Source organism: Cimex lectularius, unplaced genomic scaffold (genome assembly GCF_000648675.2).
Source record: "Cimex lectularius strain Harlan isolate CLEC.00 unplaced genomic scaffold, Clec_2.1 scaffold48, whole genome shotgun sequence".
Lineage (NCBI taxonomy): Eukaryota > Metazoa > Arthropoda > Insecta > Hemiptera > Cimicidae > Cimex > Cimex lectularius.
Window position 1 is genome coordinate 1,297,581 of NW_019392708.1, and position 25,852 is coordinate 1,323,432.

At 34.7% G+C, this 25,852-nt stretch overlaps 1 protein-coding gene across 7 annotated transcripts in view; it reads left to right on the top strand.

The window, feature by feature from the left end:
* LOC106672939 overlaps nt 1-25,852 on the top strand; it is a 144,193-nt gene that overhangs the window by 109,876 nt on the left and 8,465 nt on the right. For all 7 annotated transcript variants that reach the window (XM_014404777.2, XM_014404783.2, XM_014404776.2 and 4 more), the window contains 2 exons: nt 3,038-3,097; nt 18,479-18,543. In XM_014404777.2, the coding sequence (XP_014260263.1) occupies nt 18,511-18,543 (33 nt within the window). In that variant the 5' untranslated portion in view covers nt 3,038-3,097; nt 18,479-18,510. The remainder of the gene's footprint in view (nt 1-3,037; nt 3,098-18,478; nt 18,544-25,852) is intronic.

Consider the following 25,852-nt stretch of genomic DNA (forward strand, 5'->3'; position numbering starts at 1 on the left):
ATAAAGTAAACACCACATTAAAAAGGGTCAAAGAATATGTTCAATATTTTTTTCCAATGAATACCAGAAACTGGAGGAGTTCCCCTGAGCACTGCAGCTTATTGTACTTTGTCCCTGGCTCCATTTTTGAGGGCTCGAAACACGAGTGTGAATTTTTATTTCACGGTGTGCCGGTGTTCTTCCATCGAAGAAACTCATTTTTGAAGGGGGTTGGGACCAAATTCAGGGTCGTTGAGATCTGATCCTTCCCCTTCCATTGATGAGTGCTGTGCCAATTTCTTTTAATTGCGGCCTACGGTCCCTTAAGAGTTAGCAAAAAGTCCAGAGGCGACGGTGGCGTTCGAACCCACAACCGCGGGATCTCCTAGCCGAGATTCTGACGCCTTAACCACTCGGCTACCGCAGCCCCCATGTTTAATAATAATAACATAGAAAGAAAATGTACTAGAGGATGCACTGAAAAAATCCTCTTAAGAGTGAACAGTCAAGCGGCCCTTAGATCAGCACATCCAAAATAGAGGTTGAAATTGTCCAAAACTTTCCAAAAATAACGGCCTTGGGTGCAAAGGCAAAACAGAAATTTCAGGTTATGAACAAGAAGTCAAGCGGACTCGGGGAACTGTAAGATCAATTATAAGCACCGGACCTGACAAAAACATCAAAGATCGGATCCTTCATCTCAAAATGGGTCCACACAAAACAAAAGGAGAAATGGGCGAACTCTAGATGGAGTACTCTAGCCAGACATGGTAAATTCTTGGTTAAATAACCCTCGCCAAAACTGGCCAATACTTGCTACAGACAGATAGACAGGGTAAAACTCAGGGAGTGATAGGTTCTTTTCTGGTCACTGGCATCTGAGAAAACACCTTCTCATCATGGGACGATGTCCTCATTTGTTATGCAAAAAGGAAGAAAAGCTGCCACTTATTTAATGGAGCCATAGCCCGGGAAAAATTATTACATCAACGACAGTCTAGGTGTCTGTATACATTGCTACAAACAGATAGACAGGGTAAAACTCAGGGAGTGATAGGTTCTTTTCTGGACACTGGCATCTGAGAAAACACCTTCTCATCATGGGACGATGTCCTCATTTGTTATGCAAAAAGGAAGAAAAACTGCCACTTATTTAATGGAGCCATAGCCCGGGAAAAATTATTACATCAGCGACAGTCCAGGTGTCCATTCAGAGAACCAAGTTAGTTGAACTGACCTAAGGAATTGGGAAAAGTACAATAAGCCAAAAGGTCGCAGTCCTTGTGGAATAACAAATCCCCGTTTCCTAGTATTCTTATCATCATGTAAAAGAGGTTACAAATACTCATAAAATTAAAAACGTCTTGCCCTAAAAGCATCAAAAAATGAGTCAAGACCCCTAAAAATGTCTAAAACCGCGGGAAAACATAACGAATAATATCTTGGGTGCAAGGGCACAACGCAATTTTTGGTAATGAAAAAGCGGACAAACTGAGCAGAGGATCTGCAAGACTAATTATAGACCTAGAAATTGGGATAACAAGAACAAACATCAACAACTGCATCAGAATAGTTTCACACATAAACAAAAAGAGGAAATGGAAAATTCTGGAGGCATCAGACGTAGTAAGGTAATGGATAAAGAATCCTAGCCAAAACTAGCAAACACATGCTACAGATAGATTATTCATGGGGGTAATAGGTAATTGGCATCTGAGGAAACACCTACACAACATGGCATGTTGCATACTTGTATGTTTTAGTGAAAAACTAATAATAATGGTCGATGGATTGGAGGAACTAGAAAAAGTACACAAAGCCCTAAGTTTGAAGAGCTTGGGGGCTGCAAAATCTTCGCTTCTTTTTATCCTCCTCATCATACACCGAAATAAAAAAGCATAAAAATTAATTTATTGGCATTATTTTCTTGTATATTTTTCCGATGGAACAGCAGTACTATGCTCTGACCGCAATATTACAGTTGCTTCATAACATCTGGCAAGAAACATAGCTCATTCTTAAGACAAAAGAAAACGAATAAGAGAAGCCAAGAGTGTTTAGGTTACACTCCGATGAAAATCTCTCACCATTATTTACTACATAAGTTACTACCACGTTCCTATTCCCAACTCTGACTGGATTGGATTTCACCTAGATATACTCTTAACATTGAACCATCAACAAAACGCTACAATCTAATCTAAAAATGTGTTAGGCGACAATGCAGGCTATTGAGGCAAAAATAAGTTACAATGTACGAAACTCTGCTACAACCGATTTGCAAGTACGGTACAAGTATTTTCAAGTACATTATGTTCACATTATGTCTCCAAGACCTCCCACTTATCCAAACATTTATGCAACAAAAATTTACCAAGTTCCACAATAAGCTCTCCATTCACCCAAAGCTTTGTCCATATACCATCCCTACAGTCCTGTAAGACCACGCTACCTCCTTTCTGGGAATCGTTACAAACTAGTAAAATAAAGTGGTCCATGCAATACAAATGAACTATGTAAATATGTATTTATCCTTTAATTACATGTTTTAATTTTAAATGGTAAGCAAGAAATAAACAAAAATATTTCTAAACAAAACATTACATATCAATCAAATCCTACGACCGTTATTGAAGGCCACTTCTAGTCGACCCATAACAGGGTTGTAAATAAGTGATTCTTACGCATATTAAGTCAATTAATTTCATGTAAGTAAATTGCAGCAAAAGACTATAAAAAACATTATATAAAGGTTTATTATAAACGTTCGAGAAATTGAAAGCCAGTTTGTCCAGTAAATGGCATATTTTGAAGGAGGCATTTTTCCACTTATAGGGATCCAATTTTCAATTACATTATGACTTTGAGTGATTTACGTTCGGAGTCTGATTTTATAGGACAGTACTTATATGTAGCAGTTACAGCGTAAAAGGGCAGCTGTCGTTATATATCGTCCTTTAACAGGATTTCATACCTGTCCTCTTGTCTGGATGAAAATCCGCCTTTAAGATGTATTTTCAGCACGTGATATTTCAAAGACGTTTTTCATTTGTTTCAGATGCATGTAGAACGACCATCGTGGAGGGACCCTAATGCGAGAAACCTCCGCAACTCAGGGGTAAATATCTGTATATTTGTATAATGATTTACTACTATCAGTTAGAAAAAATTGTATGGAGTCTACCTCTAAAAGTTTCCTAATGTTATTAAAGGTTTATTTCGGACAAATTGAAGCTTGTTATGATTAGATGCTAATGTATTTTACCATACAATATATAACTTATAAGTGATTTTTTTTTAAACTTAAATGTACTTTCGTTAAGGTTGTCATTGCTGCGAGAGAGGTTCAATCGATGATTCCTAAATTTAGCTTATTGTCCAAGGAAAAGCCATGTAAGAGCCTTGTCGACCTAACCCTCAATTATTAACCATTATCATTAACCCTCAAACATTCTAGTATTGACCTACATCTAGAAAAAACCTCTAGTTTTGCCGCTAATTGGCGTAAATTTCAAATTGTAGAATCATTTGAAACATTGAAACCAAACTAATAAAGAGGAAAATAGAAAAAGTGAAATGACGATTTTTAAAAAATATCAAATACAATTGTGCATTAACATTACATATTGGTAAAAAAAATCACCTATACGTGATTATACGGTCTGGAATAAAATCCGACCTAAGATAAACCCATCATAAATTCTCAAAAAGATAAATGAGACGGTACAACAACGTCTGACAAAAGGAAATTAATAGAAAATTTTGACAGAACCTTCCTGATGAAATAATCCAAAGAAGAAAATAAAAACCCTGAAACTAATAGAGTGGTCTTACTATGGTAAAGAGATGGATCTAAAATGGAACATGAGATGATGACAGGAGTCAAAACACCAAATTTTGACCTGAAACCTTAGCCGGACTACTTCAATTTTCTAAGCTGAAATACGCGCAGTAGACACACAATAATTAAAAAAAAAACTAACAGGTGCACAGATATGCATATTCTCAGATAGCCAAGCAGGACTGAAAGGCTGTGATCATGCCTAACATAACTCATCGGAAAACGAAATCAAGTAACTCTGATGTATGTATCCTGTCGTATACTGAGGGAATTGAAGGCAACGAACAGGCAGGAAAAATTGGCTCGCCCAGAGCATGCTGAAGCTCTGAACAAAGGTCCGAGAAAGAAAATACCGCACATTGGTTGAATTCACGAGGTGCAAAGAAATCATATAAGTCCCTCAACACCCCAACCAGGAAAACAGAAATTTACTTCTTCTCAGCAAGCAAGAATTCAGGAAAATAATAAGCCTTTGTTTTGGCCATTGCTCATTGAATTTACCTAAAAAATGGGAAAAACTTAGTCAAAAATGATGGAATAACAGAAATATCGGAACATAGGTGCCTCTTCGAAAAGGCGATATTAACGTCTAGGGAAGTAACCAAAGAACCCTGGATAGAGTGGAAAGTGCTCAATTACCTTAAGGGTTGACCACTTTATTGAGTTTGGAACATTTCTGCTACAAATATTTTTGATCGTGTGGAAGAAAATTCTCCACTGACCTCAGAAAAAATAAATTTGTATGTTTCTCAATCGTGGTAGTTATTCTGAATTCTTGTGTACATTGTATTGCTATAAATTGCAATGATAACCTTTACGTAATAAGAAGAATATAACCTAGGCACAAATAATCAAAGGATACTTACTCGTACTTTCCATATTTCTAACCATGTGTGGTGTTTAGTAACCGTTACTTAATGATTATTTGGAGATCGTGAGATGCGGTGTGGTGTGAGGTAGGTTTTAGAAAAATATTTTCTTTATCGTGCCAACGTTTCGATGTTTACTGAGATCATCTTCAGGCTCAAAGTGTTTGTTTTCCGTGTAGATGTGTTATACTTGTCTGTCGTGTTGAGAGATTCTGATTGTGACTGTCAACACGACAGACAAGAATGACACATCTACACGGAAAACAACCACTTTGAACACTGAAGATGATCTCAATAAAGATCGAAACGATGGCACGGTAAAGAAAATGTTTTTCTAAAACCTACGTCACACCAGACCGCATCTCACGACCTCCATATAATCATTTCTAACAATGTAAGATGGAAATAGTAAAAACTCAAAATTATTCTATAAAAAACTGATCTTTTCTTCAGTTTGGTCGTTCAGTTGCCATTTTTAAAAGATTTTTTCGAAAAATGTAGTGCATACCAGTGTCACACGGTTTAAAATGACGAAACAACCCCAGATGAGTTGACTAATTACAAACAAGAATTGTAGAGTGCCAACTCCTCTGGCGCTATCGTTTCCTCGTTCGATGAATTACAAAATGGTAATTAATTTATCTTCTTTTAATCCGATTGGCGCCGTAAACACTATTTGCATAATATTATTCAAGGCGGTAGCGTGTATTCTCCCAATGGGAGTTCGTATTTTTTCCACTCGGTTGGCTAAAGACCTTGTAAATCCCTTCTCTGATATCAGTTAACATTTACCGCTTAGCTCGATCCGTTTCCTTAACCCAATTGAGACAACGTCAAATGTTTACTAAATTGCATCAGAAATTTATTTTATAAAATTTCGCAGGTTTGAGTGACAAAAAGAAGAAATATGGGAAAAAAATTATTTTCAAAATGTATATAATTGGTTTGTTTGTTTTTATTTGCTTGTTTCACACTGGTACGATCGAACGCTTCGGACCTCCCTTATTAATTGATTGTTAAATCCAACTAAACAAAAAAAAAGAAGCTGATATAAAACCTTTTAAAAAGATGAAAGGCTAATATGAACTAGTCGAAAAAATCCCTTAATTCCGACAACCATAAAGATTAGCGATTATGTAAAAACAGAAATAAAAATAGAAATCCGTCAGGAACAAGCTCACAACTTGCAGTAGTAACTAATCCGAAATGATGATAAATCTTCTTATAAAGGATACAGCGCGGCCGTTAGTTCCTTAAGCCGATTTGTAACAGTGAATTGAGACAGTTTGGAAACACACGAGCCAATGGAAATTTGTATATTCCATCTGCAATGTTGGACGTCTGAGAGGGGAAAAAACTCGTCGCATGAACTTCTTAAACTGCATTCAAGGGACAACGTTGCTTTTGTGTACGGGAGAATTCAAAAGAAACGTGAGGAGCTAAGCTAAACAACGGATTGTATGCGCGAAAAGGTGCAACACGTATGCGTGCTGGGTGGCAGAGATAAACTTGTCCGTATCCTTTAACATACCCTTGTTCTCCTGTGATGCAATGTTAAACATGGGACTAGTTTTATTTCCTGCGACTATCTAATGAATAGCTGAGCTTTTGTATTTCCGCTTCTTCTGTTTCCCATGAAAGCTCCCTACTTGGCAAGTTAATTATACAATTATTTTAAAGCAATGAAAATCAGAAACCTTTTCTTCAGTGATCGTAAGAACATAGTACAACGTCTTCTACAAATGAATACTCACAGCTTTCCTTCAAAATTTGTTATTCCGGACATTAATTTGGATTGAGGATAAACCATTCTTCTACGCAACATCGTGTACTGGATACTACTGTATCTTCTCTCGAGGAGTGCTGTTCGAAGGGCCTTCTCGATGAGCAACAAGTATTAAATCGAGTCTGGCATCAGAGTTCTAGAAGCTGAAGGAAATTTAATTGCATTTACACCTTTGCACACCGGCTAGTAGATTTAGGCTAGTAATTGGAGTTTAGAAGTTAGATTCGACATCCTCTCCTTGCATAGAATTGACGCAAAATTTCACACATTATACACTGCCGATGCTCCTTCTCATTCGTAAACTACGATTCTCACACTTGTTGATGACACTGCCATATTATCATCTATATCCTGTAATAGATGACTGAAACTAACTACTTTCCTCTATTCCTTAGAACAGTGGCTTACAAAATTTATAATTCATTACATTTTCAGTTTACATTAAACTAAACACCATCTAAAAGCATTTGGTACTTCACTCTCCCTACAGGCCATTGCAATTGTAATCCTCTTCCAATCGAAAACGTCATCTGTTACCGTGAACTACATTTCGACAAGGACTCACCTCAACCATACATAAACGGCTTAAAAGAACAAAATCGAGGATAATATTCCGCCATCGGCCCTCTCACACCACACATTCGCGCCAATAAATTCATTCCATCTCATCACACACTAGGGACACACAACTATGCAAAAAAACATCCCTACTTTCTCCAAGAATCGGAAGAAAAAATTTAATAATTAATGATAATTAGTTTCTGACACACGGGTACCTGCTTTTGGGCCAAAGTCCGCGCAGGTGCCTCTTATTCAAGGTTGCTCGATGTGTCCCACATAATAGAGGCGTGTCATACTTTGGCTTCTTACAGAGAGCGTGTAGGTATGCCTCCGGATTCCTCGAGCACAGCAGTCGTTTTCTGGGTCTCCTGTTACATTTTTTAGAGGTCGAGGGGGTAATTTACTGTATTTAGTTATATTCTATATGTTGTGTCATTATGAGTTTTGTTTGAATGCGAGTACTTATTAGTGTGACTGGTGATGCATGATGGTAAAGTATAGTGTCGCGAACACACCTCCAGCTCTGTGTGTGTGTGTGTGTGTGTGTGCGGAATATTTATAAAAGTACTTCATGTACCCTAATTTAGGTTGGATTATTACCTGTGTATAGGTTGATGAAGGAATATCCAGTACCCAGTACTCCACCGATTAATCAAAAAGAGTGCAATGTTTGAATGTATTTATACGTATGAATGTATTTATTTGTGCGAGTGATCTATCCAATTTAAGTAGTAAGTATTACTAAGTATTAGACTAGATTATAGAGTGCATGAGTTTAGGGGTGAAGTGACCTCGCTGCCAACATCCCTTGTCGGAGCCTAACCCTGTTGGTAGGGAAGCGTTTATTTGTAGTTTATAATCTGAACATCGTTGGACAGTAGTCATCAATATTTATTTATTTGTATTGTTGACATAAATTTAAAAAGTTACTTTTCAGTTTACATTAAACTAAACACCATCTAAAAGCATTTGGTACTTCACTCTCCCTACAGGCCATTGCAACCTCTTTTAGACTTAGCCTTTTTGAGCTTTGATTTTTCAAGACCCAAGTTTCTTTTACAACAGCTTCTGACAAACTAGTTTCGAATTTTATTTATGTTGCATTGTTCTGTAGCTGGCCCACGATGAGAGATCGTGTTGAGATTGGATCCCGAGATTACGTGTCGGTAGGGTAGATAATTACCTCAATAAAGTCGTAACCCTGACAGTCGGCTGTTATCGTCTACCGCGTTTGAAATCTCGCGGTTCGACGATTTGAAGAAACCGAAGGATAAATCAGAACCGTTTGACAAATTAGCCGACCCTTGTGCAAAAAATGCACTTTTACTTTCTAGTTTACCGTCAAGCCTTAAACGATTCGACAGATTTATCATCAAACAAGGACACAAATGCCAGGGATAAAAAATGCTGTTGTACGTTTTCTGTAGCTACACGCTATAGTCATTTGTTGGAAATGGCGTTCTTTGTGATCGGCCGAGACTAGTTCCGTTAAGTAACTTATGAAAAAATTTCCATTTTAGAGTTCTGTTTATTACAGCCATTATCTTATTGTGATTGATATCAGCCTTAATATATAATTATATATAAAAGATCAGGCATAAGGCGAATTCTCCTTAATCTGGACTTCGAAAAAATCTCTAATGATTTAAACGGTTACTTACAATATTCGAAATTGGGTCTCCAATCATAATTAATTTATATATTTTATTTTATTTTATATATTTATATTTTATTTTATTTTATATATTTATATTTTATTTTATTTTATATATTTATATTTTATTTTATTTTATATATTTATATTTTATTTTATTTCATATATTTTTTTTTATATATTTATATTTTATTATTTGTTTTGTTCAATAGAGTGGACGAGATCCACCCTTCCATTGCCGAAGGAACTGAATATTTTTTTCTTTCTTGTTAATAATATGTTAACATTTTACATATTATTATTACACTAATATTATGTTTATCCAACAATTTTTCTTTTTTTTGAGAGAGAGAGAAGAAAGAAAGAAGAAAGAAAGAAGCAAAAACCACTAGGTCATATTAGCACAAATACTGTTTTAAATAGTATTTTACGAGAGAGAGAAGAAAGAAAGAAGCAAAAGCCACTAGGTCATATTAGCACAAAAACTGTTTTAAACAGAAGTTTACGAGAGAGAGAAGAAAAAAAGAAGCGTAAACCACTAGGTCATATTAACACAAAAACTGTTTTAAACCGTAGTTTACGAGAGAAGAAAGAAAGAAAAAAGAAAAATGGAAAAATCACTAGGTCCTATTAGCGCAAAAACTGTTTTAAACCGTAGTTTACTAGAAGAAAAGAGAGATAGAGATGGAGAGAGAGAGAGTGAGAGTGTGTGTGTGTGTGTGTGTGTGGGAGAGAGAGAGAGAGAGAGAGAGAGAAAAGAAAGAAAGAAAGACAGAACCAAAAACCACTAATTCCTATTAACACAAAAACTGTTTTAAACCGTAATTTACCAGAGAGAAAGGGCGTGGGAGGAAAAGAGAAAGAGAGAGAGAGAGAGAGAAAAGAAGAAGCAAGAAGACACAAGAAACAGATACTTCGCCTGGTCTTGAAAAAAACCTGTATTGGCCTCATCAAAAAGTTAAAAGAACGAGACAAATAATTTATTTTCACAACCATCAATAGGATTTTTATTTTGTGGAGAATTACCAAAAATTTGGAAAATGGCGACCTTCATTATACTCATACTGAAAAAAAATAAGCAGGCACATGATGCCAACAGGTACACCCGATATCCCTAAAATGAACCATACGCAAATTAATGAGAAAAAAAATATCGAATAGAATGCATTGTATCTAGAAAATCATGGACTTCGTATAGTTTTTGCAGGAAAAGAAAAACAAGAAATAGCTTGACCATGCCAAGAGAAAAAAAATAACGCAGTATTTCTTTGGCTTCGACCCAGTTTGGAATCTAATTATCAAAAAACCTTCAAAGCTTTGGAATGAATGGTAATACACTAGTACTTATATGGAACTTAAGGAGGGTCCGCAGAGTGAGCCTACACGGCTGTTCTGCATGGAGTTCGAACGGAATGTACACAAAGTGTATATATGGAATTTTTTGAAAAAAGTGTTTCAATTTTTTGTGGCCTTCAATGAAGTATTAAAATGCATAAAATTTCCTTGTAAGGAGATTCTGCACTCAGACGATTTGTACTGAAAAAAAACACTGTTACAAGAGGATATGCAAAATAGCCTGAACGGCACTGCTTGGTGATAATGGCGTTACTGTGTCCTGAGGAAAAAACTGTAGCCATCCTCTTTCACAAAAGCCCTCCTCCGAGCTACTTTTATTCTTAAACGTTTAATTAAATGTAGTAAATATCGTCCTGTTGTATATACTTAACGTCTTGAAAAATTCCTGGCAATGCTTCACTCTGCCTGTGATATTTTTTTCTTAATACGTTTTAATTTTATCTATAATCAACATGGAAGAAAGATGTGATACACTATTTATTTACGCAGTATTATAATAATATAACTATACCATACACTAATGTATTTTTTTATTGTTAATTTTACCCTATACTTTCCAAATTCAACATAGCGTACTGATTTTTAGTTTAAGTTTTTATAAACTTTCTACATTTAAAATCGTACATTTTTATTATATATGACAGAAATAGTCTACACGTCCATCCGGATGTTTTGGTTTATGTTAGTTCAAAAATTTATAAATTAACGTCAGATTATAAAATTGACACAGTATTGGCATTGATTAAACGATAAAAACGCTGTTGGTCATTCTGATATTTCATTGTTCATTATTATCATAAAAAGTTTGTTTTCGTTATTACTTATCACAAATAATTTTTTTGTGATACTTATTCATAAATTATTAGCCAAGCATCAGTTATCGGGCCCTTGCTTTTTCACTGATTGTGATTTCAGTATGCCGATCTTCTCATGTCTGGCCGCACCTTTTATTTCGGAGTTAAAGGGTCTGTTGATCGGTTAAAAGAAAACAGTAACCTGGTCTTGACAGTATGCCTAAAGATTATTTTAAAAATGCTCCGAATATTTTGCCGGAAATTTTGTTGAACGCATTTACTGAGATTCGAAACTGATGGGTTGCGTTTTAAAGAATCGGTGATTTCTTCCATCTTTAAGAATTTTAATTGCAATGGTGTGGGACATTACATTGTTTAACAATATTCTTAAAAATATATGGCGGTGTTTTGTTGAACAGATTATTACTTTGGGCTAACCAAGGTGTTTCGAGGGAATTTCAAGAAGGATTTAGATCCAATTATTCAGTTGTGGATAATCTATTTATTTTAATAACAAAACATTTTTATATTGACATATACAAAGATTCGACATCTCTCGTTTTCCACAACCTGAGTGTCTCAACAAAGACTGTCCGGTTTATAAAGGCTTTACTTACAACTTACTACTTACACTGTGGGATATGTTGGTTCTATGGAGGGAATAAGCACAAAATCCAATATGGGAGTGAAGCAAGGTTGTCCTCTCAGCCCCCGCTCTTTTCAGTGTTTTTGATTGACCTTAAAAAATGAGTGTGCGTCTAATAATATAAAATTCTTAGCCTGTGCTCATGAAGTAGTGCTTTTTGCTTCTATTTATTATTTCCTATTAATTCCCTTGGCTGGGAACCACTTTATGGAACTTGAGGGTAAATATAAACAAATATATTATATATATGGGTGATATATCCAATATTACTATATATAAACAAGCCTCCAATACATGAAAGGAATGTTGCAATTTTTGTTCAATCATTACTTTTCTATTTTGAATTAATATTTAAATTTCACCTTTGAAATTAATTATCCCATGGGCTCAAGCTAGATCCAGCATTTTAACATAAATTATTTATTGCACGTCTTCTTTTTTCTTGAATTTTATTCAGCCGTAAATAAGGAATAATGTCAGTAAATCAGGATTGATGTGAAACATTGGAGAAATTTCGATTGATATAGTTTCTTCACGAAGTAGAGTCGGGTAGATTATAGTTGCCGTCGTCGACGGACTGGATTTGGATAAGTTATTACAGGAACCGGACCAAACGTAGGATTTAGGTGCTATTACATAAATACAAATAACTATTTTTGGGGTTTAAATTTTATGAAACTATGGAAATGACTCGATCTTTATTGTAAATTATGGCTTTCCACAAATCAAGACCAAAAATTATAAACTATCACTGTCAAGACGTTTTTCTTTTCGGTTATTTAGTTACATTTCTATTTCTTACCGTTTGTTCTTTTTTTAAGACAGGCACGACATTAGCCGAGAAATGAACACAGCTGAATGTTAGATAAACGTATTATTTTGATAATAAAACAACAGTCGAGGGGCGTCGGTGGCCGCAACGGTTTAGGCGTTGACACGGCGCTCATCACTGTAAGGTGAAGGTCCCGGGTTCGAATCCAGCGGCCTTGCATTCGAACCCGACATACTTACAAATGAGCTTTTTTTTTTTAAAAAAACCGGCACTCTGAGGGTTCATATGACTTCAGCTGTTGCGAACCCTCGTATATATTTAAAAAAAAGCACGTTTAGCCTAATGAAATCGCATTATTTTAAATAATTTATGCCCATCATTAAATATTGATTCAAAGTTATTTGTTTTTTATTACAGAAAAATCTCAAAGGAAGTCTAAATTTTAGATTATTGTATATGGATTTTCAAATAATTTAATGTCTCCCCAACTTAATTAAAATTCAATCTTATTTTTTATTCGGAGTCGTGCGGCTCAGTTTTGATAAATCTGAAAGGACGAAACCTGGTCTTTCTGTCAAAAAAAAAGAAAAAGAGAGAGATATTATTCAAATATTTGAAAAACGCGAAAATCCTTTTAAGTTAGCCAAAAACCTACAATTTATGACTTAGAAATTAAGGGAAAATAACCGGGGGGAAAAACGAAGACCCTTGCTGTCACACTTAAAAATTTAAATCGAAATACAAAGTTATTAAATTTTACCTTTTTGGAAAAATATTTTCATTTTAAACTTATCTAATTCATCTGAGTGTGAGTGTTGTTATTTTTATGGGTAGTTTACTAATACCAGGTCAATAAATAAAAAAATAAAAATAAGGTATATGATACAATAAAAGATAGTGTTAGCCATGGTCCTACTTTTGCGAATTATACTTGAGTACGGCAGGTCTTTTTGTTCCCTGTTCCGATTTCTCTAGGAGAGTGATTGTATTTATTAGAGTGATTGCATAGTGTACTAGGGCCGATGGTGGAATAGTGATTACCCCTTAATTTGATTAGTTATACAGGTTGTTCGGCTACTCGTGTTACAAACTTTGCCAGTAGATTCTTCATTCAAAATTGAACCAAAAAGTCTTAATTAACTATGCACAGAATCTCAACAGTTTCGGATTTATTCCACTTTTTATGATTTTTTAAATTTCACGTCCTTGCTTCAAATAAACAATGATACCTCCAAAACTGTTGAAACCATTGAAAACTACGTTAAATTTCCAATAAGATATGATCAATACTTGTAAACCTTCGTGAAATAAGAGTTTTACTAGCGAGAACTTCGAAATATATTTCATTTTCAAAGTTGAAAAACGTAGTATGGTGATTCTAAAGTACTATTTCCAAACGTAGAAACCAGCAAATTTCAGAGTACTCTATTTAATATCCTTTTTAGTGGTGTAATTTTTTTTAAATTATTATTTTCAAGGATGAAGACATTGATGAAGGTAAAGAAAAAACCATGGTTGAAGGATTTGGTAAAGTGGAAAGATTAATAATAATAAAAAGCTTGAATTGAAATTTTGAAAAAATTTATTAAGCCTTTTTTAATTTTGATTCAAAATGCTCTCCACCCTCCGCAATGTATTTTCGGCTCGCTGCCGTCGCATTAAAGCCGCAAAACCCGTACGTAAGATGTACATCAGCGTGTTCTTCATTAGAAAAAGTAGCCATAGTGTTAACAAGATGTCACATAGACAACGAAAAACGTTTTGAATCTTAAAACTCTTTTATTCCGGAGAATAATAATACATTAAGCTTTTAATCAAAGTTGCAGTCGTGCTGGTAAATAAGTAAACACTTGCACTATTTCGGTTTCGAACCCAAATTATAAAAAAATAAGAATAAATTCATTCAAAATTCCCTTAAGTTTTTTTTTTAATTTTCCACCTTACCAATCCGTCAGCCACGGTTTTTTCCTTTCCTCCGTCAATTTCTTCATCTTTCAAAAAATAAATTACACCACTAAAAAGGAAGTTAAATGGGGTACGTTTTCTGAAATTTCCTGATCTCGAGGTTTAGAAATAGTAGTTTAGAATCACCTTAGTATATTTTTCAATTCTGAAAAAAAAATTTCGAGGTTCTCGCTACTAAAACGCTTATTTCACGAACCTTTACAAGTTTAGTATTGATCACATCTTATTGGACGTTTAACGTAGTTTTCAAGGTATCAATGGATTTGTCTAAAACCTTTTAGTTTGGGAGTTATTGTCTATTTGAAGCAAGACCGTGAAATCTTAAAAAATCAGAAAAAGTGGAATAACTCCGAAACTCTTGAGGTACGAACGATAGTTAAGAACTTTTTAGTTCTATTTTGAATGTAAAATCTACTGGCATTGTTTGTAACACGAGTAGCCGAACACCATGTATAGTATGCATAAAGGGTGATGGATAAATGGTATGTAAATAAGAAATTTCCTTTTTGTAATGTATTTAAGAATGAGTAAAAAATAAGTGTGTTTAGGATAAACTGCATAAAATGGAGGCTAAAATAAACCTTGGGGGCGTCGGTGGCCGTAAGGTTTAGTCTTTGACACGGCGCTCATCACTGTAAGGTAAAGGTCCCGGGTTGGAATCCAGCGGCCCTGCATTCGAATTCGACATACTTACAAATGGGCTTTTTTTCAAAAACACCGGCACCCTGAGGGTTTATATGACCTCTGCTGTTGCGAACCCTCGTAAAAAAAAAATAAATAAAATAAACCTTGTCGATAGACCATGGGCTTCATTTAGGCGTGATTTTATGTTAATTTTACATTGGTGATAACTGATCTTTGAACAATAAAATACAATAAACAGTGTTTACAGCTGACTTGTAAGAGCACCTTTTCTGTAAGCGCCTTATATTCCAGTATCCGCAGAACCAAGAATTTCTTATTTAAACTTTAAACAAGACGATGACAACCCGTAAAATTTATCTTCGAAGTGATGTATCTGCCTAAGGTTTCAATAAAGAATCAACTAAATTTCATAGAATTTTCAATACTCCATTTATTCGTGTATTCAGGTTTAATAATTAATGATAATAGGGGGACATTATAGAAAAAAAGTTGGGAAAGTTTGAAGTAACCTGGCAAGTAAAATATCTCGAATATAATTGAGAATCAGACGTTGTACAATAGGGACATTTTTGTACAATTTGACATGTTGAATTACTTCCTGAAGTATTGTCGTTATCATTCACAGTCCGTTTTCGTATAATAATAAATTGTATCAAGCAAATGACCCTTCTACTATTATTTTTGCTTAATTTACACCTATTTCCAAATTCTTCATTCTTCATATATCTCCTCTGCTTTATTTATTTTTTTCTATTGCTAGGTTTTTCTTATCAAACTATAGAGAAGTAACCAGCCTGAATAGGTGGGTGGTATGTTTTTACTAGTTTTTCAAAACTGATATTTCTGATATAACTTAGTTTATTTATATTATTTTGCCTATTTGTTATGTTTGAAGATCAACATTATAATATGTTCGTTAGTGTTCATTGGTTTAAAGCGAGTAAATTAGTTGCCATTTTTCTTGTTCAACATATAGAATATTAAACCGAACCTAAAGTGGGAAGTCATTAATTTGCTTCAATTATTTAGGCTAAATTTGCTCCCATTTTCTTGCCTGTCGTTTTATTTTATAATAGCCGAGTCGAGCTGTGAAAAAATTCATTTATCATGAACGTAATGGATTTTAGAAAAACCCGATAAGTCATTGTTTTGATTTTTTTTTTTGCATTGCTCCGGAATCATAAATCAGTACGTTTCAGTATAATAGTGACATATCAAATCTAAATAAATTATTATCACTTATTTCTTCCATTAGAGTAGAGCATTATTACAAATCATTGTCGATAATGTTAGACAGGGCGATCTTCCTCAGAGAGATCAAAAGACGGAAACATTGAAACATAAATCCCGAAATTTGTCTTGTCCGAGCGTTACGTAAGCGCATTGAAAGCGGTATGCGGCCCTCGTCGTGAGACGTTGGTGGAAATGTTCCTAGTTGAACCAGATAAGAATGGTGGAGCCATCACGAGTGTGTCATGTTCCCCTTCCCACTCTTGAAGAATTTAAATCTATAATTTCTATGACCAAACACGCATAACTGAGAAAGAAGAAATTCAGCATTGGTGGGAAATACGGTAATGTCAGTAATTATGGGGCTAAGTCACATTGGAGAACTTGAGAACTTTTCTTTCCTACAAGACTGCCCATTTAGAATATTCCCCTTTTATGGTTTTCTACAACTGTAAAATCTTGTTGAGAATTATTCCCGTTCACGTGCTTTAACTTGCTAAACTAAGCATGATTTATTTTTAAAACTTATAAGTCTAAAGCACTGGAATTTGTTTTTTAAGCATTTAAGGTAGTGCCCAGTAAGCAAATTGGTAATTTGGTCGGTACAGATCATTTTGGTTAGCCTATCTTCCCTGGGTTGATCAGCCAGACGTCGTTTGGGCATTTCACCGTCTTCAGTGTTTCAAGTTTTACAGTTTTATAGAATCTCTATTTTTTTAAACATATTGGCGAAAAAGTTTGTTAAGAGGTATAGCATTTGCAAATCAGATGTCATTATTTCATATATATGTAAGAAAAAAATTCACACAAGTTAACTTTAATGATATTAATCCTAATTAACTAATTAAAGGAGATAAAAAGTCAGTTCACGAGCGGGATTCGAACCCACGACCTTCGGCTAAATACGCCGCTACTTTACCACTTGAGCTATCGTGACTTCGATCCTCTCCGGAACCGACTCTCCATCCCAACCTACAACCGTTTGAATTTTCCTTCTTTTTGTCATTTTCATTTTTTAAATAATATTATTGAATATAATGTTAATTGTTTCAAAATACAGACACCAACCAGACAGATTTAATTGGATACGCACTAGAGACAATTCACGAACCATCAGTGGTGTCTCCTGGTAATTATAATCAGGATGATCAGGGACGATTTAACTGCTGACAAATTTCTGCTTAGCTTAAATTGATAGTTATTAAAATCATAAAACACGGACCTTTGACCAGGTTAGAATATCGTGTCAGTACTCCCTTCCCGACTCTCACCTTGTACAAATCGGTCAAATGATTAATTACGGTTAATGAAAAGTGAATATACATTTCTTCTCCAGCCGACCCTTTGTACGTGGCAATCTGTGGTCAGGAGGCACTTGTAAGATTCATCTATTCTAATAAGATGGTTGTGTTCCAAGACGGTTAAAAACGGTTCATTCAGCATCACCTAATTGCCCGAAGCGGTGTTGTATCAGATCTCAATTACTTACGACTCGGACAAAAACTAAATGTTATTCGAGACCTCTTAATCAATGGCGTCAAATCTGAAAGCATTAAATCAAGTCTGTGCGTGTCGGCGACTTTCAGGAAAAGGAGGGTTCTCTTCTCTCAGGCAATAATTACACCCTTTTCCTTCAATTTGAAGCCAATTACTGTACTTTTAATGTCATTTCGAGAGCTACGTCTTTATTTTTTATTAATTATTTTAAAATTTCTAAACAGAGAATAAATATCTGGGTGTGAACATCAAATAAAAAAATTCATGCAAGCGTAGAAAAACACTCACTGTTTTATTAAGAGCAAATTTGAAATTTTGCACTCCATTCTATTGCATCTTAACTTAAGTATAATAATATATTTGTATTTCTTAGTGACCTGTTGTTTCATAATTTATTGAAGTCCTGAGCGATCAAGAATGATGTAGTTTCGACTTTTATTCGGGTCAGAATGTCACAACAATTTCACACAACAATAAAGGTCGAAATATCAGCAAAAAAAATGAACGAGGTATTTTTTCTAAACTACCTCATTCTTGACCGCTCCTCAAGACTTCAACAAATTATAGTAATATGTATAAGTATGGCAAATAGCCTAATCAAGTGGAAGGGTCGGAGAATATTTATCTACAAACAAGTTTTACCATGAAATAAACGTTAAATAAAATAAATAGTGTAAAAAACATTATGCTACATGATATGCAGAATAATAAAAATACATGTCTTTTCAGAAAAAAAATTGATCTTTAATCTTAACCAAAAGTTACGAAAGGTCTACTTTCTTGCTGTCAATATATTGAAAGTTATTGACGCAGTTTTATCATTACAGTTGTATCGAGTCAATGAAAACATATTTAATTAAATTGTAATAAAATGTTATTTCAGGGGCAAAGACGAAATGAGTGAGCGCTGAGACTATGCGCATTGCCATCCACATCATCTTCATTGCGGTAAGTAGCGTTTTAAACTTTAAGCCACCTATACTAACTAAATTTTTCTTTTAAAATTGAGTTCACTTAAAATTGAAATATTATTATACATAATTGATAGACCAAAATAGTGAAAATAACAAATCATAGTTTTTTTTTTTTTTTTTTTTTTTTTTTTTTTTTTTTTTTTTTTTTTTTTTTTTTTTTTTTTTTTTTAACTATGCATATTAGCCATGTGACAATTTCGTATATGTGTGTTCAAATTCGGGGGGTTATTGGGAAAAAAGGGCCAGGGGCAACGGTGGGAATCGAACCCACGACCGCGGCGTGAGAGTCTCTCATGCTAACCACTCGGCTACCGCGGTCCCCAAATCATAGTTGAAAGTATACAATTTAACCGGTATTTAAAAGTATTTTCATTCACAGGAACACAAGTAAATTACAAAGCGTGCTAATTATTTTTACAATATACCAAGCACTGTAAAAATATAAACGATAAAAGGCAAAGTCATTCATAAAACTAACAAAATAATCATAAAGTACACAGCTAATACATACACAACATAAGTAAAAACACAAATCTAATTGTAAACGATTTAAAATGTACCTTTACTCTTCATCTAAACATAAATAACACCTTAACCTTAAGTATAACAAGTAAAGCAAGACCTTGGTATATCACTTCTCCTTAATACCTCCCAAATCTATCCATCCTTCTGAAGTTAAGTACTACAAACCCAAACTCTCAAGTAGAAAATCGCCTGGACATGACCTAATTATCTCCACAATATTTCGAAACCTTCCTAAGAAGCATAGTAATTTTGGCGTTATATTTTCGACTTTGAGTTAATCATAGCGTTCCTAAAATTCACAAGCCTCCCAACCATGCACCCTCCTACAAGACCCAATAGCCTTCTTTCTATGATGTCCAAAATCTCCGAAATACTCCTTTTAAAAGATTCAATACCCATCTTAAGGGGTGTCGGTGGCGGTTTAGGCGCTCATCTCTGTAAGGTAAAGGTCCCAGGTTCGAATCCAGCGGCTCTGCATTCGAACCAAACATACTTACAAAATTTCAAAAACACCGGTACCCCGAGAGTTGATATAGCCTCTACTGTTGCGAACCCTCCTAAAAAAATATTAAAAACACCATTCAACGTTCATATAGAATTCCTTCTCACCGTATCTGCTTACATCCCCACATTACACAATACAGCAAGTTTCAGAGTCGTTGACACCATTTTCTCTGCCCGACAGAACAAAAAGTATTGCTTGTTGTGCATTGCTGGATGTGGCTCAGGCTTTGGGTAAGATCTGGCTCGCATATCCTTTATAAATTTAAACTCTTCCTACTCTCTCCTTATTACGATACACTGGAATCATATTTAACTAACCCTACTTCAGAGTGATCTGCGGCAAATAATACTCAGATATCAGACCGTTACAAGCCGGCGTCCCACAAGGCAGCATTCCTGTATACTGCTGGTTTTCTTATACATACATCCCAACACCTTCATTACTACGCGGGGATGACAGCGCAATTCTGTCCTCTAACCTCAAGCAATCTCCCACATCCAATAATGCCTTGATTTTATCAAAGCAGACGAAGCAGAGCAAGACTGACTGAGGACAAATATACCAGTCATGCCCTCCATTGTACATCAACAACAAACACTCAAATCAGATATTCGGACTATACTAAGAGAGCAGATTGTTACAGAATCTGTTTTGACCGTCATGGGTAACATACTGAAAGAGCTGTGGGGTATCACCAAGCCATCCAATATCCAACGAATCCAATATTTCCAATCAAAAGTCCTTAGACAAACTGTCAATGCTCCTTACTAAGTCACTGACCTAACTATACATCGAACTGAACTTTCCATTGGTCAACGAGCGAATCCTATCTTGCTTCCAAAATTTCCACACCACCTACTGTTTTGCCATCCAACAAAATTCCACGTCGCCTAATACACATTAGTAATAAAACAAGCTCAAAATAAAAACGACAAAACAAATAGGTACTCTAAGCACGGAAAATTATTGTGACTGTTCAAAAAAAGAACAATTTAATCATAAAACAAAAATATACAAAGAAATCACTCACTTCATCAATAGTTGCAAACATACTAAACACTGTAAAGTCATCGTAAACTTCAAAAAAATAAAAACAAATTATAGATCAAATCAAACGCAAAACAAACATAGCAATCAAAAGTAAACAAAACAATTGCGCAGTAAACAAATCAAATAATCCAAACAAAAACTTACAAACCAAAATATACACACATAATAAATCTCGAAGAACATCAACTAATGGTGAAAAAAGAGTGATATAAAGCCAAGTTAAGATACAAAACCACCGCAAACTTCAAAGAAATAAAAACATAAAGTAAAGGTAAAAACAAAAGCAAATGAGACATATCAATCAAACGTTTAAAATAAATGCAAAACAAATAATCCAGAAAAAATCACAAAGAAATAAATATACATAATATACTTGAAGAACGCTAACTAATGATACGAAAAGCTTTGTGTCTCCACGTCCTTTTTATTCTGTCATTGTCACTTTTCAGTATAAAAAAATACAGAAATGTTTTTAATTTGCATTTTACTTCATATAGAGACAAACGCGATTTTGCATTGATCAAATCGATAGATATTAAATCGTAACATGGTCCAACATATTTTGCTCATACTCGATCAATTTCTGACAATCCGGCTTGGCCAGCGACCCTATGTGTAGCTTTGAACTGTTCAAGACTCGTTTTATTTATTATGTCGGGCTGGCATGCACTCCGTACTTATTGATTATGCTAAAAATTGATTAATGAACTGTTTTTTTCTGGATCAAAGCCAAACTATGGTCAAATTTCCTCTTATCCCTTTTCATCTATTTTCAACTATAAATCCAGTAATTGGCACCAGATAAACACATTTGATAGTACAGAATAGTCTTTTCTTCAATTTTGCAGTTTAGAAATTATTCAAGAGAAATCCGAGTACCTTGTAGGTTAAAATAAAATTGTCAAAAAAACCTATTTTGCGTACTTAATATTCATCTTTATAATATATAACAAATATAATATAATTGATTAACGCAAAAATTGTTGTATAATATTATTGTTTTAGCTGACAACATCAAACCATCAATTTTCTGTACTCATACATATACATATTCACCTTATGAAATCGGTTTTTATTAAACGTAGTAAAAGGAAGAATTCTTTGAATTTTATTCATGACCCAAACAAACGTAAAAAGCATGCCGAAAGATCTAAGCTCTGAAAATATTTCAAACCGACTCATAAAGCAAAGGTCGTTAACCAAGAGCGGAGCAGACAAATATGAAGTGGTCGCTATGCATCGTCTGGACACCATCCAACAGGTGTTTTGCTAAGCTGAGATATTTTTTATTACGTCCTGTGTTTTTTTTCTTTTTTTGAATCATCGTTATAAACCGTATCGATTAATTGTTCCTTTTAATCCGTCGGAAACAAAGCCGGCCACGGAACTTTCACCCTACTAAAGGGGGCTTTCACGGTCATAAGTTTTTGAGGATTTGGATCGTTCCTCTGACTGTCAACTTGCTCCAGGACTTAAAATTCCTTTGGTTTCGAAACCCTTAATCATCTATCACCTAAATCGTTTTCCTACGCTACACTTGATTAAACGGATCTTAAATAAATCCAAAAGAAAAAAAAAGTTAATTTATAGTACGGGTTGATAATACTTGTTAATTGAACGAGGCCATAATTGGAAGGAATCAAGGATACATTTTTTAGACTGAAATCACCTTTATTAATTTGAACTGCATTGTTGTTTTGTAATACTCTTCCCCTTAGTATTTTCACATTGATTTTCTTTTTAATTATAATTTGTATTGTTTGTAGTGCCATTTACCAGGGAATTCCCTCTACCTTTAAATACGATAATATTTTTTTCATAATACATAAGGTTTGGGTAATTGTTCAATTATTTGCATAATTTATAGCTGACATTTTTACTTTTTTATTTAACCTGGTTCGCCTGAAAATCATTTATTAGATTCCGTTTCGTCGTTCTTTAAATATCTCAAATGCATATAAATATGTCTAATAATGAATATGGTACATGTATGCATAATTATATTAATTAGTTTTACTTAATTTAAAATAATTATTGATTGTTGCTCAACACCTCAACCTTCTATCTTTTTTTGAATATTCATACAGTTGAAATGATTTGCTATGAATAACATTTGTTTTTACACTTCAACCCAATAAAAATGGATCTAGATCGTTGTGTGAAATTTATCACGAATAATGGAAACCTTTCAAGTTGCGTAAGCCTAATAGACATTAGGGATGTCTGAGATATTTAAAGGACAACTAGTTGGGTCCGATTTTATCGAAAAATCCAAGGCGATAATTGTCCTTATTTGATGTCGGGACAGACGGCGTTAAATAAAATAGAAAGCTGTCATGAGGTAGGCAATTTATTTCTGATGCGACCACTTATTCAACGTGGAAGTTAAGTTGGTAATACTTTGTTGAAATTTAACCAAGTGATAATTTTTTTAAATTTTACAATTATGGTAGAGAGCTACAAATAACTTTGTTTTCTTTACGTATTAGAAAATTATAAGTTTGAGAAGTAATCCATTAATTATACTCCTATCACAGCCTATTCAATTTGGCTTCTTAAAGGACTGTCTGGAAGGGTTCGAAATGAAAGGTTTGGTACGAGGGACGAGGGAGGGTTTCATGAAAGCATTTCTATCGACTACGTGCGGTATTGTAGTCAAATGGGATATGAAGGTCCGTGTGAATAGTAAAGATTGTATAAAGAGATCTTGAGCAATGATTTGAAGGATTTTGGAATTGATGGATTTTTTGGAGGTTGGTTGTACTCCACAGTTTAATTATGTACGTCCAGATTAGGTGGTATGGTAGGTTATAAGGGTTTTGTACTCCCCAGGCACTGCAGCCTTTTGCTCTATCCTTTTCCTTAGAAGTATCAGGTCATTGACTGTCGCTGCTACACCTTCATTCCCTGAGTTTTTTCGTATGTTAGGTTGAGCTGTTGCTTCGCATTCGAAGATGATAAGGGTGGCTGTTTCCTCCTCATCGTTAGGTGAAGTATTGAGGCATTTATTTTGCAATAGAGGTTTATATCTGCTGTCGAGTAATCTTTTGAGCAGTTTATATCCTCTCTTCAGTTTTATTCTTTTGAGTGTGATGGTTTCACGTAAGTCTTTAATCGATGTTAAGTCCCAAATAGCGGACTTCAATAGTTGTTGGAAGAGGAAAACAGTTGTAATGGATTAGAAGATGAAGGTTATTGGCTCAGATTTGGTTTCGTTGATTCTCCATTTCTTGAATCGTTCAACCAAACAGGTGAGATTGTCCTGAAGGTTTCTAAAGGCTACTCATACTAGTTCACTCACTACTAGTTCTGAATTTGCTGAAAGGTGTGACAGGCTTGGTATCGAAATTGATAGGTATGTCTGCAGTATATCGAGAGTAGAGAATGGGACAAATAATGCTACATTATTTGTGCGGAACACCTACTTCGCATAGTGGATGGACGAGAAGTATCTTCCGATGCGTACTAGTATGTACATGCATACGTACTTTCTATCGGACAGGTATGATATAAATGTGTTGAGGTAATAAATTAATGGAAAGATTCCTCTGGGTTTCCAGAGCAAGCCCGGGTATCATGCTCGATCAAGTCTTGCCTCACGTTTAAGAAAGCACCCGAGAGTATTTCTTATCCTAAAGTTAGAATTCAACTTGCCTACCACCCTGTGGCATTGTTGGCAAGGTTGATATCGCCTGAACTCGAAATGGGACGGTATAAAAATGTAGTTTTCAAGGATGGAGAAGTGTTTTTCCAGGATTGTGACAATCAATGTATACCAAATTCATGATAAGATATGGCGTAGAGAGCAAAGGCTTTTGAGTTTTAGGATGGGTTTTATGATTGATCATTTTCATTGGGAAGTAGGTAAGTAGTTAAGCACTAAGCGATTAGTAAATTGTGGTAAGGAAAATTATACAGCTTTTTAAGGAAGCAAGGAAGATTTGGTAAAACTGAGGGATTTTTTTACTGGAGAATGAAATGATAAAATTGTGTTTTTTGATATCGAAAACCATATCACTATTTACAAATATGAGTAAATTTTAAGCATACCACTAAAAAGTCATAGATATATGATGTAGACCATGAATCTAGATCATAGACTAAATGAAATCCAACAAATTATTGTTTCTTTGGAAATAGAGGAATAGAAGAGAGAGAGGGGGAGTGTGTGTGTGTGTGTGTGAGAGAGAGAGAGAGAGAGAGAGAGAGAGAGAAAGAGAGAGAGAGGAAGGACTAACGAATTTACACAACAATGAAAATTTAAGGAATTGACGGAGCCAACTGGTTACATAGAAATGTTATGTTCATTAACCGTCGAAGGAAACATTTAAGCATGAATCCTCCTCTAGAAACGGTCAGTTTCACGCGACTTACTTTACAAAAGAAAAAAAGCCACGAAGGATTAATGATATATATTGTTGGACGTCAACTTTTCAAATCTATTGACCGATCGGTAGACAAATGACAGGATATTCTTGTGGGCACAACATGTACTGTGTTAAAAAGGGGAAAAAATTTATCTCGAGGATCTGAAGGGCGGTTCATCCCTGGCCGGTGTCGTTTAACATGTCATTACATGCCGTGTCTGAAAGGACGTGTCGCTTTCACCGTTTCCGACAGGTCAACTCGGTAAGTCAAGAAGTTTTAACGAAAAAGGCGGGCTAAGTCCGATATCTCACACCCTCCTCCTATCCTCGGCAACGTGAACGCCCTCATAAATTCCATGTCGGTTGTGACATATTGTATTTATCACCAGAAACCATTGTAAAATTACCATTTTAAAGAAATTAAGTAGACATCGATAAATGTGCCTTTGGAAATATTACTCTTTGTCTTTATTGTCTTTGTTAACTATCGTTAGGTCTCAAGCTCATAAATGACTCTAATAGGAAGCTTTTTCTTTTTTATAAGCATTAAATCTTCTTAGATTTTAGATTAGTGTCCTTGTATGCATGTACTTTCCTATTATACGTAACGTATTAGTAACGTAACTAGCAAGATATACCAATTTCATTTTCAGCGAAAAGATAGTTTTACAAAGGCAGAAAATTAAATTTTAAAAAGTACTAAAAATATTGTGTTGTTGTTTTTTCTGGGTTGTTTATGTCAAAATTGGCCCGGATATGTGTATAATATTTTTGGAATATCTCAAAAGAACATTTAATTAAAATCTTTGATACCACGTTCGTATCAGTTCGTCGAC